At 36.8% G+C, this 15688-nt stretch overlaps 1 protein-coding gene and 1 long non-coding RNA gene across 2 annotated transcripts; both read right to left on the bottom strand.

Moving 5' to 3' along the window:
• Window positions 1-5410: 5410 nt before the first annotated feature.
• On the bottom strand, window positions 5411-6159 carry LOC134216286 (cytochrome c oxidase subunit 6C-1-like). The gene is made up of 3 exons (XM_062695214.1): window positions 6001-6159; window positions 5662-5829; window positions 5411-5598 (listed from the first exon to the last, which is right to left on the bottom strand). Exons 2-3 carry the CDS (start codon window positions 5826-5828, stop codon window positions 5523-5525), a joined length of 243 nt encoding a protein of 80 aa, XP_062551198.1. The 5' UTR covers window position 5829; window positions 6001-6159; the 3' UTR covers window positions 5411-5522.
• A 6688-nt stretch (window positions 6160-12847) lies between these two features.
• On the bottom strand, window positions 12848-13916 carry LOC134216285 (uncharacterized). Its single transcript, XR_009980593.1, has 3 exons — window positions 13749-13916; window positions 13416-13530; window positions 12848-13080 (listed from the first exon to the last, which is right to left on the bottom strand). It is a non-coding gene; the product is annotated as an uncharacterized LOC134216285 (long non-coding RNA).
• Between the last annotated feature and the right edge of the window lie 1772 nt (window positions 13917-15688).

Below are 15688 nucleotides of genomic sequence, written 5' to 3'. Positions count from 1 at the left end.
AATATTTCCTTACGACTAAGGAAGGGTCAAAATCTCACTGTAGGTGGATTAATCTGGGTTTTTTCTGGGGAATGGGTCATTCTGGGGATTTCTTTTCGGGGAAATGGTGCATTCTGGAGAATATCGTTCTGGAGAATTGGTCGTTCTGGGAAATACCATTTTGGGGATTGGTATTCTGGGCATTGACATACAACCGAAAATGCACATGTTTTTAAAGAGAGACAGTTGATGTACGCTGAATATTTGAGGTAACTTCGAGGAAAGGTTTTTTTGGAAAGTGTCTTTAAAGAACTGATCAGAATGAAGTAGAGGAAGTTGAAGGAAATCAGCAAAAAGTGGAAGTGGAACGAACCACTGTTGCACTCACTTTTTTCAGGTGATCATTTTCTAGGGAATGATGAGTACAAAAAATCTTCATGGACTTCTCGAATTCTTCGCGCTTTGGACATTCAAAACATTCCAACTTTCGCTCATTTTTCCTTGTGAATATTAGTTAGTATGTCTACAATTATACAGGAGTCCTACGAAATCTTCCCAGTTCAATTTTCCAGGGACCTTCTTGAGTCTATACTGTCCTCACTGCCCTTCCCTTGCCGCATATCATACCGTTGCAAATCATATCTTCCGTTTTGTTTCAAGTAAGTTACATTTTAGTCAAAATTGGGTTGACTATAGCATAAAATTCTTCAGTTTAAGAGTTTTGCAACAATATGCTGGTTATACCTAGTTTGTACGATGTTTAATTTAAAATAAATGTGAAAATTCACTACAAGGATGTTATTGATCATTTAGTAATCTGGGTGGGATCATTTTTCTGCAACACTGCCAAACAGTTCGTTACTTGAATCCTACTATTGACGGAGTTAAAGCGCATATCATAGTAACTTATACTAAATGCCCTCCCCTCGGATATGTGATCTTGCCGCGATGGGTGAGCTTACGCCATTAGCACTGATATGGCAACCAAAGATATATCCAGTCGTGGTGGTATCACATGTTGAATATTTTTGTTAACTGCCGCGTCACATATCTGGCATTGGCGTACTGATTTAACGTATGTGCATGTGATCCAACGGACATCGTGTCTTGGAGTCTTGAATGGTAGTGCAGTCAGGCAGAGGCCTTTTTCATCAGTGATAATGATGTGAGTTCTCTTCTTTTCGGCAAAACTTTTCTGATACGTTCCCTGTGACGCTGAGTCATAGCCACGCTTACATTTAGCTAGCAAGGCATTTATTGAAAAACATTGTATTCAAGACATTCGTAGGGAATCGACTGCCGGATTCACTGAGTAGAAGTTTTTTTTTTTTCTAAAACTAGGAACGTGGTCTCGGTTTTATTTTGTTATGCCTAACTTCGAAGAGCAATAATAAAAAATACCACCCATTATAATCATGGTATATGGCGTGATGAAGCTTTATTTTGCCACCGAAAAGTGAATCCTATAGCTGACCTTGATTAGAACTTAATAGATGATCACCGTAATTAATCAACGATAAAGCTACTTGTTAGAACAGTTTAAATTTATAGGCAACCTTGACAAAAAAATATATAATAGAACAGACTAAATTATTTAACAGTTTCCACTTTTACATGTTATATCTTACATTAAGTTTGTAGTGTCGACACAGCTAAAGAACATTAAACAATGACTTAGGTAAACAAAGTGATTTGACGAACGCATACCCTACACCCAGAACAAACCAAGTTAATTAATTATCATTCTGCAAAGTTATAAACATCTCACAGTTCAATGAAGAATGATATGTTAAAACGAGGTTTTGATGTATGTATTGTTGATTGGATTGGCGAGATGTTATCAAAAAGAGAAATATCAGCCAACCTTGGAAGCTCATCAATTAGTGTGAGAGCAGTAAAAGGGTGTCCTCAAGGAGGCGTACTATCACCTCTATTGTGGTCTTTAATCGTTGATGATCTTCTCAAACAACTGGAGGCTCGAGGCTTTGAAATAATTGGCTTCGCGGATGATATAGTCATATTAGTAAGAGGAAAATATGACTGTGTTATTTCGGACCGAATGCAAATCGCTCTAAATTAATTAAATATAAATCCTTCAAAGGCCACATTAGTGGCGTTTACAAGGAGAAGAAATAATTCTCTTCCTACTTTAAAGTTGAAAGGAGAAGATTTGAAACTTTCAAACTCAGTCAAGCATCTTGGAGTTAGACTTGACAGTAAGCTGAATTGGAACTTACATCTTGAGGAAGTATTAAGCAAAGCTACAAATGCTTTATGGATAAGTAAGGTGACGTTCGGTAAAAAGTGGGGACTAAAGCCAAAAATGATTCAATGGATTTATACGGCGATTGTGAAACCCAGAATGTCATATGCCGCATTACTATGGTGGCCAAAAACAAAAGAAAGGGTGGTTCAGAAGAAGATGGAAAAACTTCAAAGATTAGCTACTCTTTCAATAACTGGTGCAATGAGGAGCACGCCGAATAAAGCGCTAGACGCTTTGCTCCACATGCTACCATTGGATCAATTTATTCAATTAGAAGCAGAGAAGAGTGCTTTGAAGGTCAAGAGAGATTCAAACCTCTTCGAAGGTGACCTAAACGATCATCTTAGTATTATAAACAAAACAAGAATCAACTCACTGATCACAAGCAATGATGATTGGATGAGGAGAAAATACAATTTTTTCGATGCTTTGATGTAATTAATCTTGAGCGAAATATATGGGCGAACGGTGGACCAAGTCTTCGCTCAGGATCAATTGTATTTTACACCGATGGTTCAAAGCTGAACGATCAAGTTGGAGCAGGCGTAACTGGCCCAGGGATAAATATCTCGATTTCCATGGGCAAGTGGCCAACTGTTTTCCAAGCTGAAGTTCAGGCTATTCTTGAATGCTCTAATTTATGCTTACGCCGAAATTACAGGCATTCAAATATTTGCATAATGTGTGACAGTCAAGCAGCATTGAATGCTTTGAAATCAGCAACATGCACATCCAAACTCGTTTGGGAATGTGTTCAGTCACTCCAAACCTTGGGTAGTCGTAACAAAGTGAACCTGTATTGGGTTCCTGGTCATTTTGGCATTGAAGGCAATGAACAAGCTGATATGCTGGCCAGACTTGTTTCATCTCGACAATTCATAGGTCCCGAACCATTTTGTGGTGTATCTGCGTGTTCTCTTAGAATGGAACTCAAATCTTGGGAACATTCTAAAATAGAGGACATCTGGAAAAACACCTTGATTGCGAGGCAATCTAAACGTTTCATCGCACCAAACGCATTTATCACTCGCAAAATTTTAGATCTTTCCAAAAAAGATCTTAACACATATACAGGTCTTGTAACAGGCCATTGCCCGAGCCGATATCACTTGAATCTGTTAGGAAAACTTCAAGAAATGTATGTCGTTTCTGCGGCACACATGTAGAAGACTCGGAACATCTGTTATGCCATTGTCCGGCAATTTTTAGAAAGAGATTACAGTTCTTCAATAGGGGGCTTATAGAACCCTCAGAAGTTTGGAGAACAAGTCCCAATATGGTAGTACGATTCATCAGAACCATAATACCGCATTGGGATAACGCTGGTAGTCAAGGAAATGCAATTGCTCTAAATAGTAATGATGCGTCAACTTGACAAAGCTAGATCAAATGGGGCATATATCACAATAGATCTAAAAAATGGTCGCACTGATTAAGATACCCAACAGGAAAAAAAAAAAAAAAGTTATAAAATAGAACATTAATACGCAATATTTTTTTATATTTTTAATGTGGTCACATAAAGCTAACATACTAAATAACTTATAATTGGACTATATGACTATATGACTTTTCAAACCACATCAGCTACTTCCAAGGCAAAATAAGAAGACATTGCTTTTAAAAAACTAGAAAAAAGGTTGCACTAGAATTTTTGAAATTATCATTTTAACCTTTGATCATTGACTAGTTTGCATTCAATTACATTTTGCATTAGTGTCGAGTCGATCCCAAATCCGAACCTCACATTGCCCCAATCCTTATCCTACGCCATGGCGTTCAAGTGGTCTGCAAGGACTCTTCTGCCAAAATGAAAATGAAAAAATGAAATATTGTAGTAACTTAACTTATACTAAATGATAACAAAATATCAATCATTTAGTTAAAGTCACTGAAACTATATAGCGCTATAACTCCTTTTTAGTGGAATTCAAACAACGAACTGTTGGACACAGTTGTAGAAATACCTTCGCACTACAAATCCACCATACAACACATTTTGATATTCATCTTCTAGAATGAGTTATTGGCAAACTACTAAATGATCGAACCCAGATTACTAAATGATCGATAACATCCTTGAATTCACAGAAAATTATTATATTTTTGAACCTCCATACATATTGTATGAAACAAAAAAATATTAACTAAATTAATGATTTCGTGTGTGTTACTTCTACGTGAAGTTAAACGATTTACAATGATATGGAAATGCTAATATCATCTTCCAAACTTGGACGTACATGTTCATGATAGCATTAGAGGCGAAAGTATAGAATTGATAGTTCCGTTAGGGTACGGCAGGCATGAAGAATGTTTTTATAGAATTTTCAAATCGACTTCTATAAAAACATTCTTCATGCCTGCCGTACCCTAACGGAACTATCAATTCTATACTTTCGCCTCTAATGCTATCATGAACATGTACGTCCAAGTTTGGAAGATGATATTAGCATTTCCATATCAAAAAAATATTGAAAAACTGCACTCATTTTTCTCAAAACTAACTTACATCCCTTTGCGCTTGACCCCCACAATTGAAACATTGTTTAGTTTTGTACAATCGTGTAAATTCTCAATGGGACTGTTATGCGTGTGCTTGTAATATGGGACGCACGTGACTTGGCATTTTTTTCACGGCGAGACACACTAAATCGCTGTTTTTATTATGTTTTTTGGAAGTATAATAGAAATTAACACTATTCTTTGGGTTTACTAAAAAATGATGGAAAGTCAAATGGGACTGTTATGCGAGTGGGCAGTATAGCGGTGGTAAGATGTGCGAATACAAAGTGAGGACATGCTGAAGGTGGTTACGTTCATTCTCCGGTTCGAAATCTTTTAGTTGGGCGTTTTCTCGACTTAATACCTGATGGGCATAAGAAGGAAGACGGAAATTTCTCAGTGAGATACGTAACAGTAAAGAATATAAGTAAAATTTCCCTGAATTTTATGTACTTGAATCAACAAGCATCAGGTACTTGATATGTAGAAAAACTGTTTGTTTTAAAGCAGACAATATGGATTCAAATGAGTTACTGCAATTAATCAAATATGAAAAAATACATTGTGCAGCACACACTTCATTTCCGTCCCCGCCCTTTATTACTCATTCTTATATGCCTTAATTTCTTATGTCTGTTAAGAACTTCGTTATTCGGCGTATTTACCTACTCAATAAAAAAAATTGAGGCATTTTTTTTGTTTTTATTTATTACTTGTAATCACATGAAGAGGCAATAAACTATTCATTTGACCGACGTGGAAATCTATTTCCTTAAGCATCGCTAGGTACGGATTGGAGCAGACCGGCATTCTTAATTCGCTCGAAATGCTTGTTAGCATCGTAGGTCCTGTAGATAGAAAAAAAATGGGCAAATAAAGTTTCTTCCACTATCCCAATTCTGGTTCCTTACTTGTAGAAATCGGCATAGGCTTGTCTCTTCGGTTCCACATACAAATAATTGAAGGCGACACCGCTAACAATAGATAAGACGGTGGCCACAACCAGGTTGCGCTTGATGGATGTGTTGTGCAATCCACGCAGAACAGGCTTTGGGATCTTTGCAGTGACTTCCGACATTCTGAAAAAAAAAAGAAAAATGGAAAAGGTAAACTCCATTACGTAATTTGGCATGCATTTTTGTATTTCCAGTTTTTCGACAACTAATATCTAAATAACATAAAAATCTATGGGATGGTTTTACATTTGTAGAACTAATCCATAGAACTGTAAAATAATGTTAAAAACTCACTTTGAAATATAGTTTTCTTGCCCGAAAATTGGTCAGAAAAGCACTTGGCAAACGATTTCTGCAGCAAACACAAATGACAAACGTGAATGTTTCGAATGAATGAAAAACGAGCAACACTTTTTATCGTTTTGATGACAAGGTTGCTGGGATCAGCAAAATATTCTTTGCTTCGTAATATTTTTCAAGCCGTTTTCTCACTAAACATTTGAAAAAGTCCTACGAGGATAAATCTCTGGGACGGGACTTGCAAAGAGGAAATAAATAAAACTTTATCTGAGGATGGCCGGTCCCGGTGCCGGTCTAGACCATTTTCGGATTGGAAATTGTCTCGACTTCCCTGTATCCTCGTGTTAGGGGTCCGTACAATAATTACGTAAGCACTTATGGGGGGAGAGGGGTCGGCCATTTTCTTACGCTGCATATAAATAAAAATTTATTTGTATGGGAAAAATCTTACATGGGGGAGGGGGGTTGAAAAACCCAGAAAAACTGCTTACGTAATTAGTGTACGGCCCCTAGCATTATGGGCCTTTTCACGAGACGTTTACAAACAGCTGATTTTATCGTCAATAGGAGGTCGTCAGTTGCATTCTAGCAAAAATTCCGCTTGAGGCCCTTTCAAAATATTTTATACTAAGGACACACCTGTGGTACTTGTACCATGGTACAAGAGGACAAGAAAATTATTCCAAGACTATCTTTGATAATGACAATAATCGGTACGGAACTCATTTCAAGATTCTTGTACCATGGTACTTATACCACCAGTGTGTCATTAGTATTAACAACCGCCACTACACCTGATATAATACCGCCACTACACCTGGTATAATTGCAATATTTCCATTATCAGGCGACAGGTGGTGTTGCTGCGTGTTTGTATCAATGTAATATTGCATATACACTAGTGCAATCTGCTGTTCGATATCGTAAGCTTTCAATAAGGGACCGACTGTTTACTTCGATGACATTTACTTCCAGGGTGCAGCAGCCGTAAAAAGTGTAGACAACAACCTTCCGTGCACCATGTTTACGGTACTCGTCACTGAGTGGCGATACCGGCGTTTCTATCTGTGTTGTTAAGCCTGCTACTCTATGTTCTGAGATTTTCAAAATTTTCACCATGAGCTCATGGAAGAATGGTAGTTGGAAATCGATAAAATGTATGGGAAAATCAAGTATTTTGCAAATTTATGGAAAATGGTGGTGTTTTAGAAGAAAGTAGTGATAAGGAATGAAGTATGAGGTGAAAAGATTATCTCCTGCACTTAGTTTGCACTGATTAGTAGTTTAATAGTGATGCAGTTTCGATTTTACTACCATTGAAAAAACGCCATCTCTTGCATAAGTCGTTTTGACTGGTACCCAGTTATGAATTCCCAGATTTTTAATTCGCGGCTTATTTGGGTGGGATTTGTCTTTAACAGCTGCTTAAAGACTGTAAGAAGCCATTGCCAGTGGAAAACATGTGACAATATACCAAAAAGTGAAGTAAATTTTATGGAGAAAATTTGATTTTGAATGTAAATAATCGCTTCTGACGACTTTTCTCCCAAACTCTCGCAGCGCACTCTACCACTGGATCCTCAAATTCGCCTATTTCAAACGTCCTCTTTTCCAGCAAGGTTTGCCAAAATCAATAAATGTTTGGTAGATTACCTTGTTTTTTGTTCCTTGTCTATCAAAACAAAAGATATTTTAGTTACTAGATAAAGATTGTCGCTTCGGTTCCCTTTGTTCTGCTGTCCGAAACATGTGTGTTACATACCTGTCAAATCGTATGGATTTTCCTTCTTTGACATTTAGCTCCCCTATCCTCGCCAGCAAAAGATGTTCCGGACAGCGACGACAGCGACAATCTTTATCTAGTAACTAAAATATCTTTTATCAAAACAGATGTCAAAACATCGGAAAAAGAAAGAGAAGTCCGAGGGAAACAGTAAAAAGCACGTGGCAGACTTGTCAGTTTTGACAGATTTTACCATGAAAAAGGGTGTGAAGGTGAAAACGGCGATTTCAACGACCGTTCAACGAGCGACTATTTCGAACGGTCGGGTCCAATAGGGAAATCCACCTACAATAAATGAGAACGGATGATTTGTCCATACAAGGAAATTAATTTTACTTTAAATGTTGTGGCGCCATCTCTTTCAAACAGCACCTTTATTTTGCCTTATTGACAGTTCTTCTATGAAAGTGACAGCTTCGGACTTGCAGGCCTGTTCAGCGGTTGTAAACAAGTGCAGTCTCGGCAGTGTCACATGTAAAGGCCTATAATCACAGAGAACAGACATACAAGTCCGTTCTCAATCGTGTGTAAGGAATTTAACGGTCATTTTGGAATGCAACACAAGTGGCAATCTCGTGGCGGCGCTGGCATCGCAAAGTTTCTCTCATCAAGAAGCTGTCAACATTTTAGGCGCCACCACCCACCATAAACATAAATAACAGATCCTCCCCTGCCCATGATTTCATAGTTGACGTAACAACCAGCACCATCGATGTTGGGAAAACGCATTTTTATTCATTTTACCCGAATCATCATATCCATCAACAAAATACATGAACTAATCTGTCTAAATGGACAATATTAGTGGTTATTTTAAGGCCGCGGGGAATCAATTATTTTTCCTTTGATTGAAGTGGTCAAAATATGCATACGACAGTTTATGCGATCAAACAAACGTTTTGTGAAATGTTTGTTCCCATAACATGGCGTAAAAACCAGGTAGTTAGTTTGTTTCAACGATTTATTGATTGAGGAAGCGAAATCTTTTGAAAAGTTCGAGTTTCCGGGAAAGGTTTTTCGGAAAGCTCTTTCCATGAAAATTAAAATTATGTGGTAAAGATAAAATTATGTGTGGAAGAGTTCGTGTTGCAAAGAATTTAACCAGTACCGTACGGGGATTTTTGCACTATTACAGCATTAGAATGGTTCTGTAACAAGTGTGCAAGCAGTTACCGTTTTCATGTATTGGCCAAAGCCCTCGTTCTAACCAAATTTTAAGCAAAAATGGTTCCAATCCCTATTTTAAAATACCCGAGTAGACGAGGATTAGAAATAAATCAATCGTGATTAGATTGAAAAATGAGAATGGGCCTGATTTATATGTAGGATATAGAAGCACAAAATATCAGACGACAATATCCAAATTTGCTCTGAAATATCATGAGGTAATCAGTTAATGGTATTTGGAAGAAGTGATTAATATCTATTAGTTTGTTTTTATCCAAAACACATTTTGATACTAAATTAATGATTTCGTGTGTGTTACTTCTACGTGAAGTTAAACGATTTACAATGATATGGAAATGCTAATATCATCTTCCAAACTTGGACGTACATGTTCATGATAGCATTAGAGGCGAAAGTATAGAATTGATAGTTCCGTTAGGATACGGCAGGCATGAAGAATGTTTTTATAGAAGTCGATTTGAAAGCGAGCGGAGGGCAAAATTTGTGATGGCACATATCACACGACCTTCCTTCTGCCAAGCTCCCGTATGAAGGGGAGGGAAGAATATCAGTGTGGAAGCTGATATATCTCCACTGGCAAAAGGAAGGTGGTTTGACTTGCTCATATGCCATCGCGTGCGGAAGGATTTGCTATCGACGAGTACTGTCTCCAAATTTCTAATATGACATCAGCATTTAGTCGAATAGGATTTTTATTGCACAGTTCTGTTTTCTCATTGCGTCCGTCTCGTCGCAACCGAGGCAGCCAAGTGGATTGTGAATGTCGAAAATATATGAGACAGGTTTTTGCTCAATATTGCAGCAGGTAATGGAGGTACGTCAATTTATGCGATCAAATGACCATTTTTCCAAAAACAATTATCGCCATAACTCGAATGTTTCCGAACAAAACATGAATATTTTTTCATGGAGAATATGTATATCCGTACGAAGAATCCATATCCGCAAAAAAGTGTGTTTTGGTCATTTTGGCTTATACGTCAACTATGTGATCATGGGCAGTCCCCATCACACTGGTTTCAATTCCATATGCGATGTTTCTTTCTCACACTAACGCAAGTGATTTTGCTGCCATCAAGAAGTGCATTGTTTGTTTTGTGATGAGATGTTTCGTTGGTGAACAGAAGCAACCACCTTTGACTGTATTATCATTATTGTCATTCTTCTCAATATTTCAAAACAAAATTTTCAAAACGACTTATCTGCTTTTGTAAACAAAGATTCAAACGACGATTTGACGAATCTGATAGCTCTCCCACGCAAACCAACACCACCAATAGGTAGGTGAAGGTTTCCGCTACCTGTTGATAGTGTTGGTTTGCGTGGGAGAGCTATCAGATTCGTCAAATCGTCGTTTGAATCTTTGTTTACAAAAGCAGATAAGTCGTTTTGAAAATTTTGTCTTAATTTACTGTCCCTTCCATTAGCCACAGCCACAGTCATCGTCACAGCCAGCAGCGAAGCACTAAAAGAATGAAAACGGCCATAATTTGTGCTCAAGGATATTCATGATTTTTTTTTACCATTCATTTATGCTCCGCCTAGTCGTTCCATTCGGGTTATGCTTAGGAAACCAACTAGCATTTCCGGCAGTGAATTGTTTTGGAACTCTATCTCTCTTTTCGATAGTAGTCAACAATATTAACTAATAGTAATCTGAACATATTATTAAGAACATATATTTATTCAGGGTCTGTCTCATTTGGATAATTAAACTGAAATTAAACTTAAAAGTGACATTTTAATAATTATAGAATAACCCTGCTCGCAGAGCAAGATTACTTTTGACAGATATCGAATCATTTTGCATCGATGTCTTATTGGAATTGCTGGGCAGCACCAGCCATTCTTATGACGGGGATATTTGCTTATTTTCGAACTGTCACTTTTAAGTTTAATTCTCCAAATGAGACAGACCCTCAACAATATGCAATAGGCCTTTTCATGTGACACTGCCGAGACTGCACTTGTTTACAACCGCTGAACAGGCCTGCAAGTCCGAAGCTGTCACTTTCATAGAAGAACTGTCAATTGACGATGGAATCAGCTGTTTTTAAACGTCTCGTGAAAAGGCCCATTGAGAAGTGACACGAGTAGTAAACTCTACTTGGTAATTGGTTGCTTGAGAGAACAAAATGCATTTTGTAGAATTTGTATTTTGACCTTGTTGGTTCCATAGTGAACGAAAAATAAATATCAACAGTTACCACGTGCTGGAAAAGGCGGCAAGCTTGGTTTCATTTTGGCGCGCAATATTTGTTTGATGAAATGTGACAGCTGGTACGCATGATTCCATGAATGACACCTAGCGCCACCAAACGACGTATTGCCACAGTCAGTATTCTAACGTACTTTGATTTACACAGTTTTTTGAGTAAAATTTGTTCTAGCCTGTATGTCTGTTATCTGTGCTATAATATACAAATGCACTACCGTTCTACGCATGCTTGTATATTCTTCTTCTTATTGGCATTACATCCCCACACTGGGACAAAGCCGCCTCGCAGCTTAGTATTCACTTAAGCACTTCCACAGTTATTAATTGCGAGGTTTCTAAGCCAAGTTACCATTTCTGCATTCGTATATCATGAGGCTAACATGATGATACTTTTATGCCCAGGGATGTCGAGACAATTTCCAAGCACCGGGAATCGAACCCAGCCACCCTCAGCATGGTCTTGCTTTGTAGCCGCGCGTCTTACCGCACGGCTAAGGAGGGCCCCTATGCTTGTATATACCAAATTCAAAAAACGACAAACGAGAAAATGGCATTTGAATTTGAACACTAATTTTCATTGCTGGCGTATAACCATAATGCAATCTAAGATTATAACCTCACAGAACCATTCAGAAGACTTAATTTCATTGTATTCATTCTTATTTTTCACCCACAAATAGAATTTGCGACAACGATCATGAAAATAGTTTGGCGGGACAGTTATGCCGAGAAAAAGATCACTTGTTATATGGTTTCTACGCATATCAGCCCCGTTCAATGCATGATTTCGTGAATGACATATGTCTCCACATGCTTTATCTATGGAAGTGAACCTTCCATGTGGTTGAAGTGATTATGTCACATAGAATGAGTATTGTAAAAATTGCCCCCTTTAAACCAGTGATACAGACTAAGATTGCAAGATCTAAACAGAAAATGCTATTTCAATGTGTGTTGCTCCATAAAATAACAGAATCCGCCATGATGATTAATTTATTCACCCCGAGACAATTTAGCGTAGAAATTAAGCAATGGGACAAATAGACTTGATGTTGTTTTCAATGATTTACCGAATAAAACTCGAAATCTGTTAGAGTTTTCAAAAATTATACATCAAAATAGACTGCTCTATGGTGAAAAGTCAAAATAGCATAGCATATGTGATTGTACAAATCGTGGGTGGCTACCCGGATAAAAAATATCATTGAAATATCATAAATTTTATTGCTACAACACCATTTATAACATAGTAATTACCATTGAATATAATGGAATTTGAACAATTAAATCACATAAGAAATAATGGTTTTCCACGATAAAATGAATGGTAAATGGGACTTTTACAACAAAAAAGGGGGGTTGTTATGTATCTTTACAATAAAAAAATCGAAAATTTTTCATACAAAATTCAGAGCAAAACAACTGATTTTACGGTCCTTTAATGAGTTGATTTCGAGGGACAAAAAATAGAAAACAATGTGTATTAAATGTTTTCTCTTACTTTTTTTATTGTTTTACAGTAAAAATATAATAGGATTTGGAATACATTTTACTCAAATATTGCAATATAAATACAATACATTTAATTTCTTACAATTTATTTTATTAATTCGATTCCAATTGAATTTTAATCTGTTTAAATTCAAATTTGACTTAATTTAACTCAATTTCAATTTGATTTTAATTTTATTTTAGATTTCATTTAATTCTGATGTTGGGTTTTCAAAGCCACTTGCCGATCATGTTGCTGTTGATGAGGAGTAGTGGAGTTCGTGGTTTAACTATAATAATGGCGGCCCTGTTGCTATCGCTATCTTCCGGCATCCGTTTTAGGACTTGAGTTGATTTAAAATAACCATTATCAGGAACTTCCGAAAGTATGCACCTATGGAAGATGAACATTAGTATGTCAATGTTCTTCGAGAGCACACTGAAAACACAGACAAACAGACGCAATACTGATGAAATTCCCATCGTTCACGCTCTGAACGGTCATTCTAAATTACACGGATTACTCGTTTCACGCATCGTTTACCGTTAGATTTGACATATCACATTAGCACCGCCTGTTGACATAGTCGTAACTATACAACTTTTTGAGCAACATGCACGCGAGATGGTGGTAAAGTAACTGGGCGATAAATAATTCATTTATATATTGTTATTCAGGAAATTGTTCTACGTCTGTTTGTCTGTGCTGAAAATATGTATAAAAGTTACCTGTTTCAGCTCGTATTATATTCGGTTGATGTTACAGATGAATGACAAGTGCTGTTCCGTATTGGAAACGTTAACGATGAATGACAAGCAGCGGTTTTCAATTAGTTTCATATTTCTGAAAAGAGTCAACAAGTCAATATTTTAACTAAAACGGTCTAACTAACTCACATAGAAGATCCCGATCATTTGAAAGGTTCCTGTTCTAAAGGCCAAACTAGAGTTAGAACTACTCCGACAGTAACCCTCCGGAAAGTCCTTTAAATATATCTCCCCATGGTTAGTAAATCGAAATCTTCCGGTGCTATGATAAATAACAACACTAGGTATACTTACCACCATTACACGGCACAGCAGCCAATGATCAAACATTATTTACTTAAAAGAGCAGAAAACAACGAAAGGAAGCGTCCTGAATTTTGCCCATTTGATTTTTTTATTTTTCCCTAGCCGCAAACAAAACATTACACGCTCAAATGAAATTAGTTTTTTTCCACGGAGCAAAAAAAATTAAAAACTTTTTTTCATTAATTTTAATTGTTATAGTTATACGAACATTTCAACATTTCAAGATCTGCAATAATGAATTACATATAAAAAATTAGAAAAATAATGTTTTACTCAACAATGGAAACTATTGTTATTTTATAGTTTTCAATTGTCGCTAAAAACTTAAAAATTTATTATTTTTTCAGATTTTTTATCTTTAAAAATAATTATCTGATCAACGAAATGGACTTATTTTCAAAATTCGGTCAAGTTTTTGATTAACATTAGCGAATAATACAAATATTATAAAAAGCATTGGGGACATTTGGGCGTATTGTTCCTTTGAGGTAAGTACAATATAGATGATTTTCAAACGTAAATTATCTACATTCAATGAACAGTAGATTGTATTGTTTACCATACAATCTATGATATTCCAATGGATTAAACCAAACAAGGTACTGTAAATTTTTATCCGGGTATACAATGCTCAATTGAGCAATCTACTGTATATTGTCGCAAATTGGTACTTGGGATTAGTACCAATTTTTACCTTTTCCTATACAGTAGCAGTTGTATACCTGGCCACGTCCTTACAATCACGGAAGGAAGGGAAGGAATGTTAGTTCAACATCTACTAGTGAAGATGCAGGGAACCCATACTACCTTCATAGATGTCTCGGGAAGGAAAATTTGTGTTAGTGGGAAAGGTGAATAATAGGGAGCTCTATTCGACAATATAGAGCGTTTGTCAATAACAGTATACGTTGTAAAAATAATAAAATATATTCATCAATTTACTTACGAACCGTCCTAAGGAAAAACAAAACAAAACACAAAATTTCGGCAAATCGCGCGATCGTTCTGCCGTTCGAAATAAGAGCCAACACGCACTGAACTAATTAACTTTAATACCGGCCGCGCAATGCAGAACACAAAATTTCGGCAAATCGCGCGATCGTTCTACCGTCCTAAACAAGAGCCAACACGCACTCCTCTATGATGTAAAGTCAAAATCCACAAAAACTAACATGGGACAACTATGCGTAGAAGGGCAGTGCAGGAATGGTAACTTGGCTTAGAAACCTCGCAGTTAATATTACTGTGGAAGCGCTTAATGAACACTACACACTACACGTATAAAAATAACCTTTACATGTTATGGCAAAAAATCATTCGAAAATACATACACTGAAAGGAATGGCATGGTAACGCCTACCATATCGGGGGTAAAATTAAATACATTTTACCACTTGATTTCGGTAGAATGCAAAATCTATTTGACAGTACTGTGTTTGTAGTCAACATTACTATGCTGTTCTGAGCGACATATTTTAGCATGGTTGACTATATTTGTTGTCGAATTTACTATGCACGCAATGACATGAACATAGTAAATTGAACTATGAAGAGGGGTTTCCATAGTATGGTGAGGATTTTTGATTTCTGTCCAGCAATAATTTGATTTTGAATTTAAATGAAAACTTTTTTATTGGGCACGATTTTTGACCGTATAACACATAACGTTTTAATGCGGAGAGGGAATAATGCAAATTTTAATAAACCAAATGTCTTTGCTCGTTTCTTCGTTAGTTGTTGCTTGAAGTCTGATAGTGAGGATCAATCCGTAAACTCAACGTAAATGCTCTGCCGCCAGGAACTTCTGCGTGTTTGTTGGTTATACATATTGTGGTTCCCTGATGAGGGCGGCATAATAGCATTCCTGCAGGTGGAAACTAGAGGCCTTGATAAGAGAAACGCGGATAGGAAATGTAGCTCTGCCAACA

Source organism: Armigeres subalbatus, chromosome 2 (assembly GCF_024139115.2).
Source record: "Armigeres subalbatus isolate Guangzhou_Male chromosome 2, GZ_Asu_2, whole genome shotgun sequence".
NCBI classification, from domain to species: domain Eukaryota; kingdom Metazoa; phylum Arthropoda; class Insecta; order Diptera; family Culicidae; genus Armigeres; species Armigeres subalbatus.
Note: the sequence above shows the minus strand (reverse complement) of the source record. Positions and strands in the feature narration are given on the sequence as shown.

Excerpts from the sequence above, each read along its gene's own strand:
- LOC134216286 (XM_062695214.1), bottom strand. The coding sequence starts at position 5,828 with ATGTCGGAAGTCACTGCAAAGATCCCAAAGCCTGTTCTGCGTGGATTG. Across the intron at positions 5,599-5,661 it reads GCCTATGCCGATTTCTACAA|GACCTACGATGCTAACAAGC; the intron begins GTAAGGAACCAG and ends TTCTATCTACAG.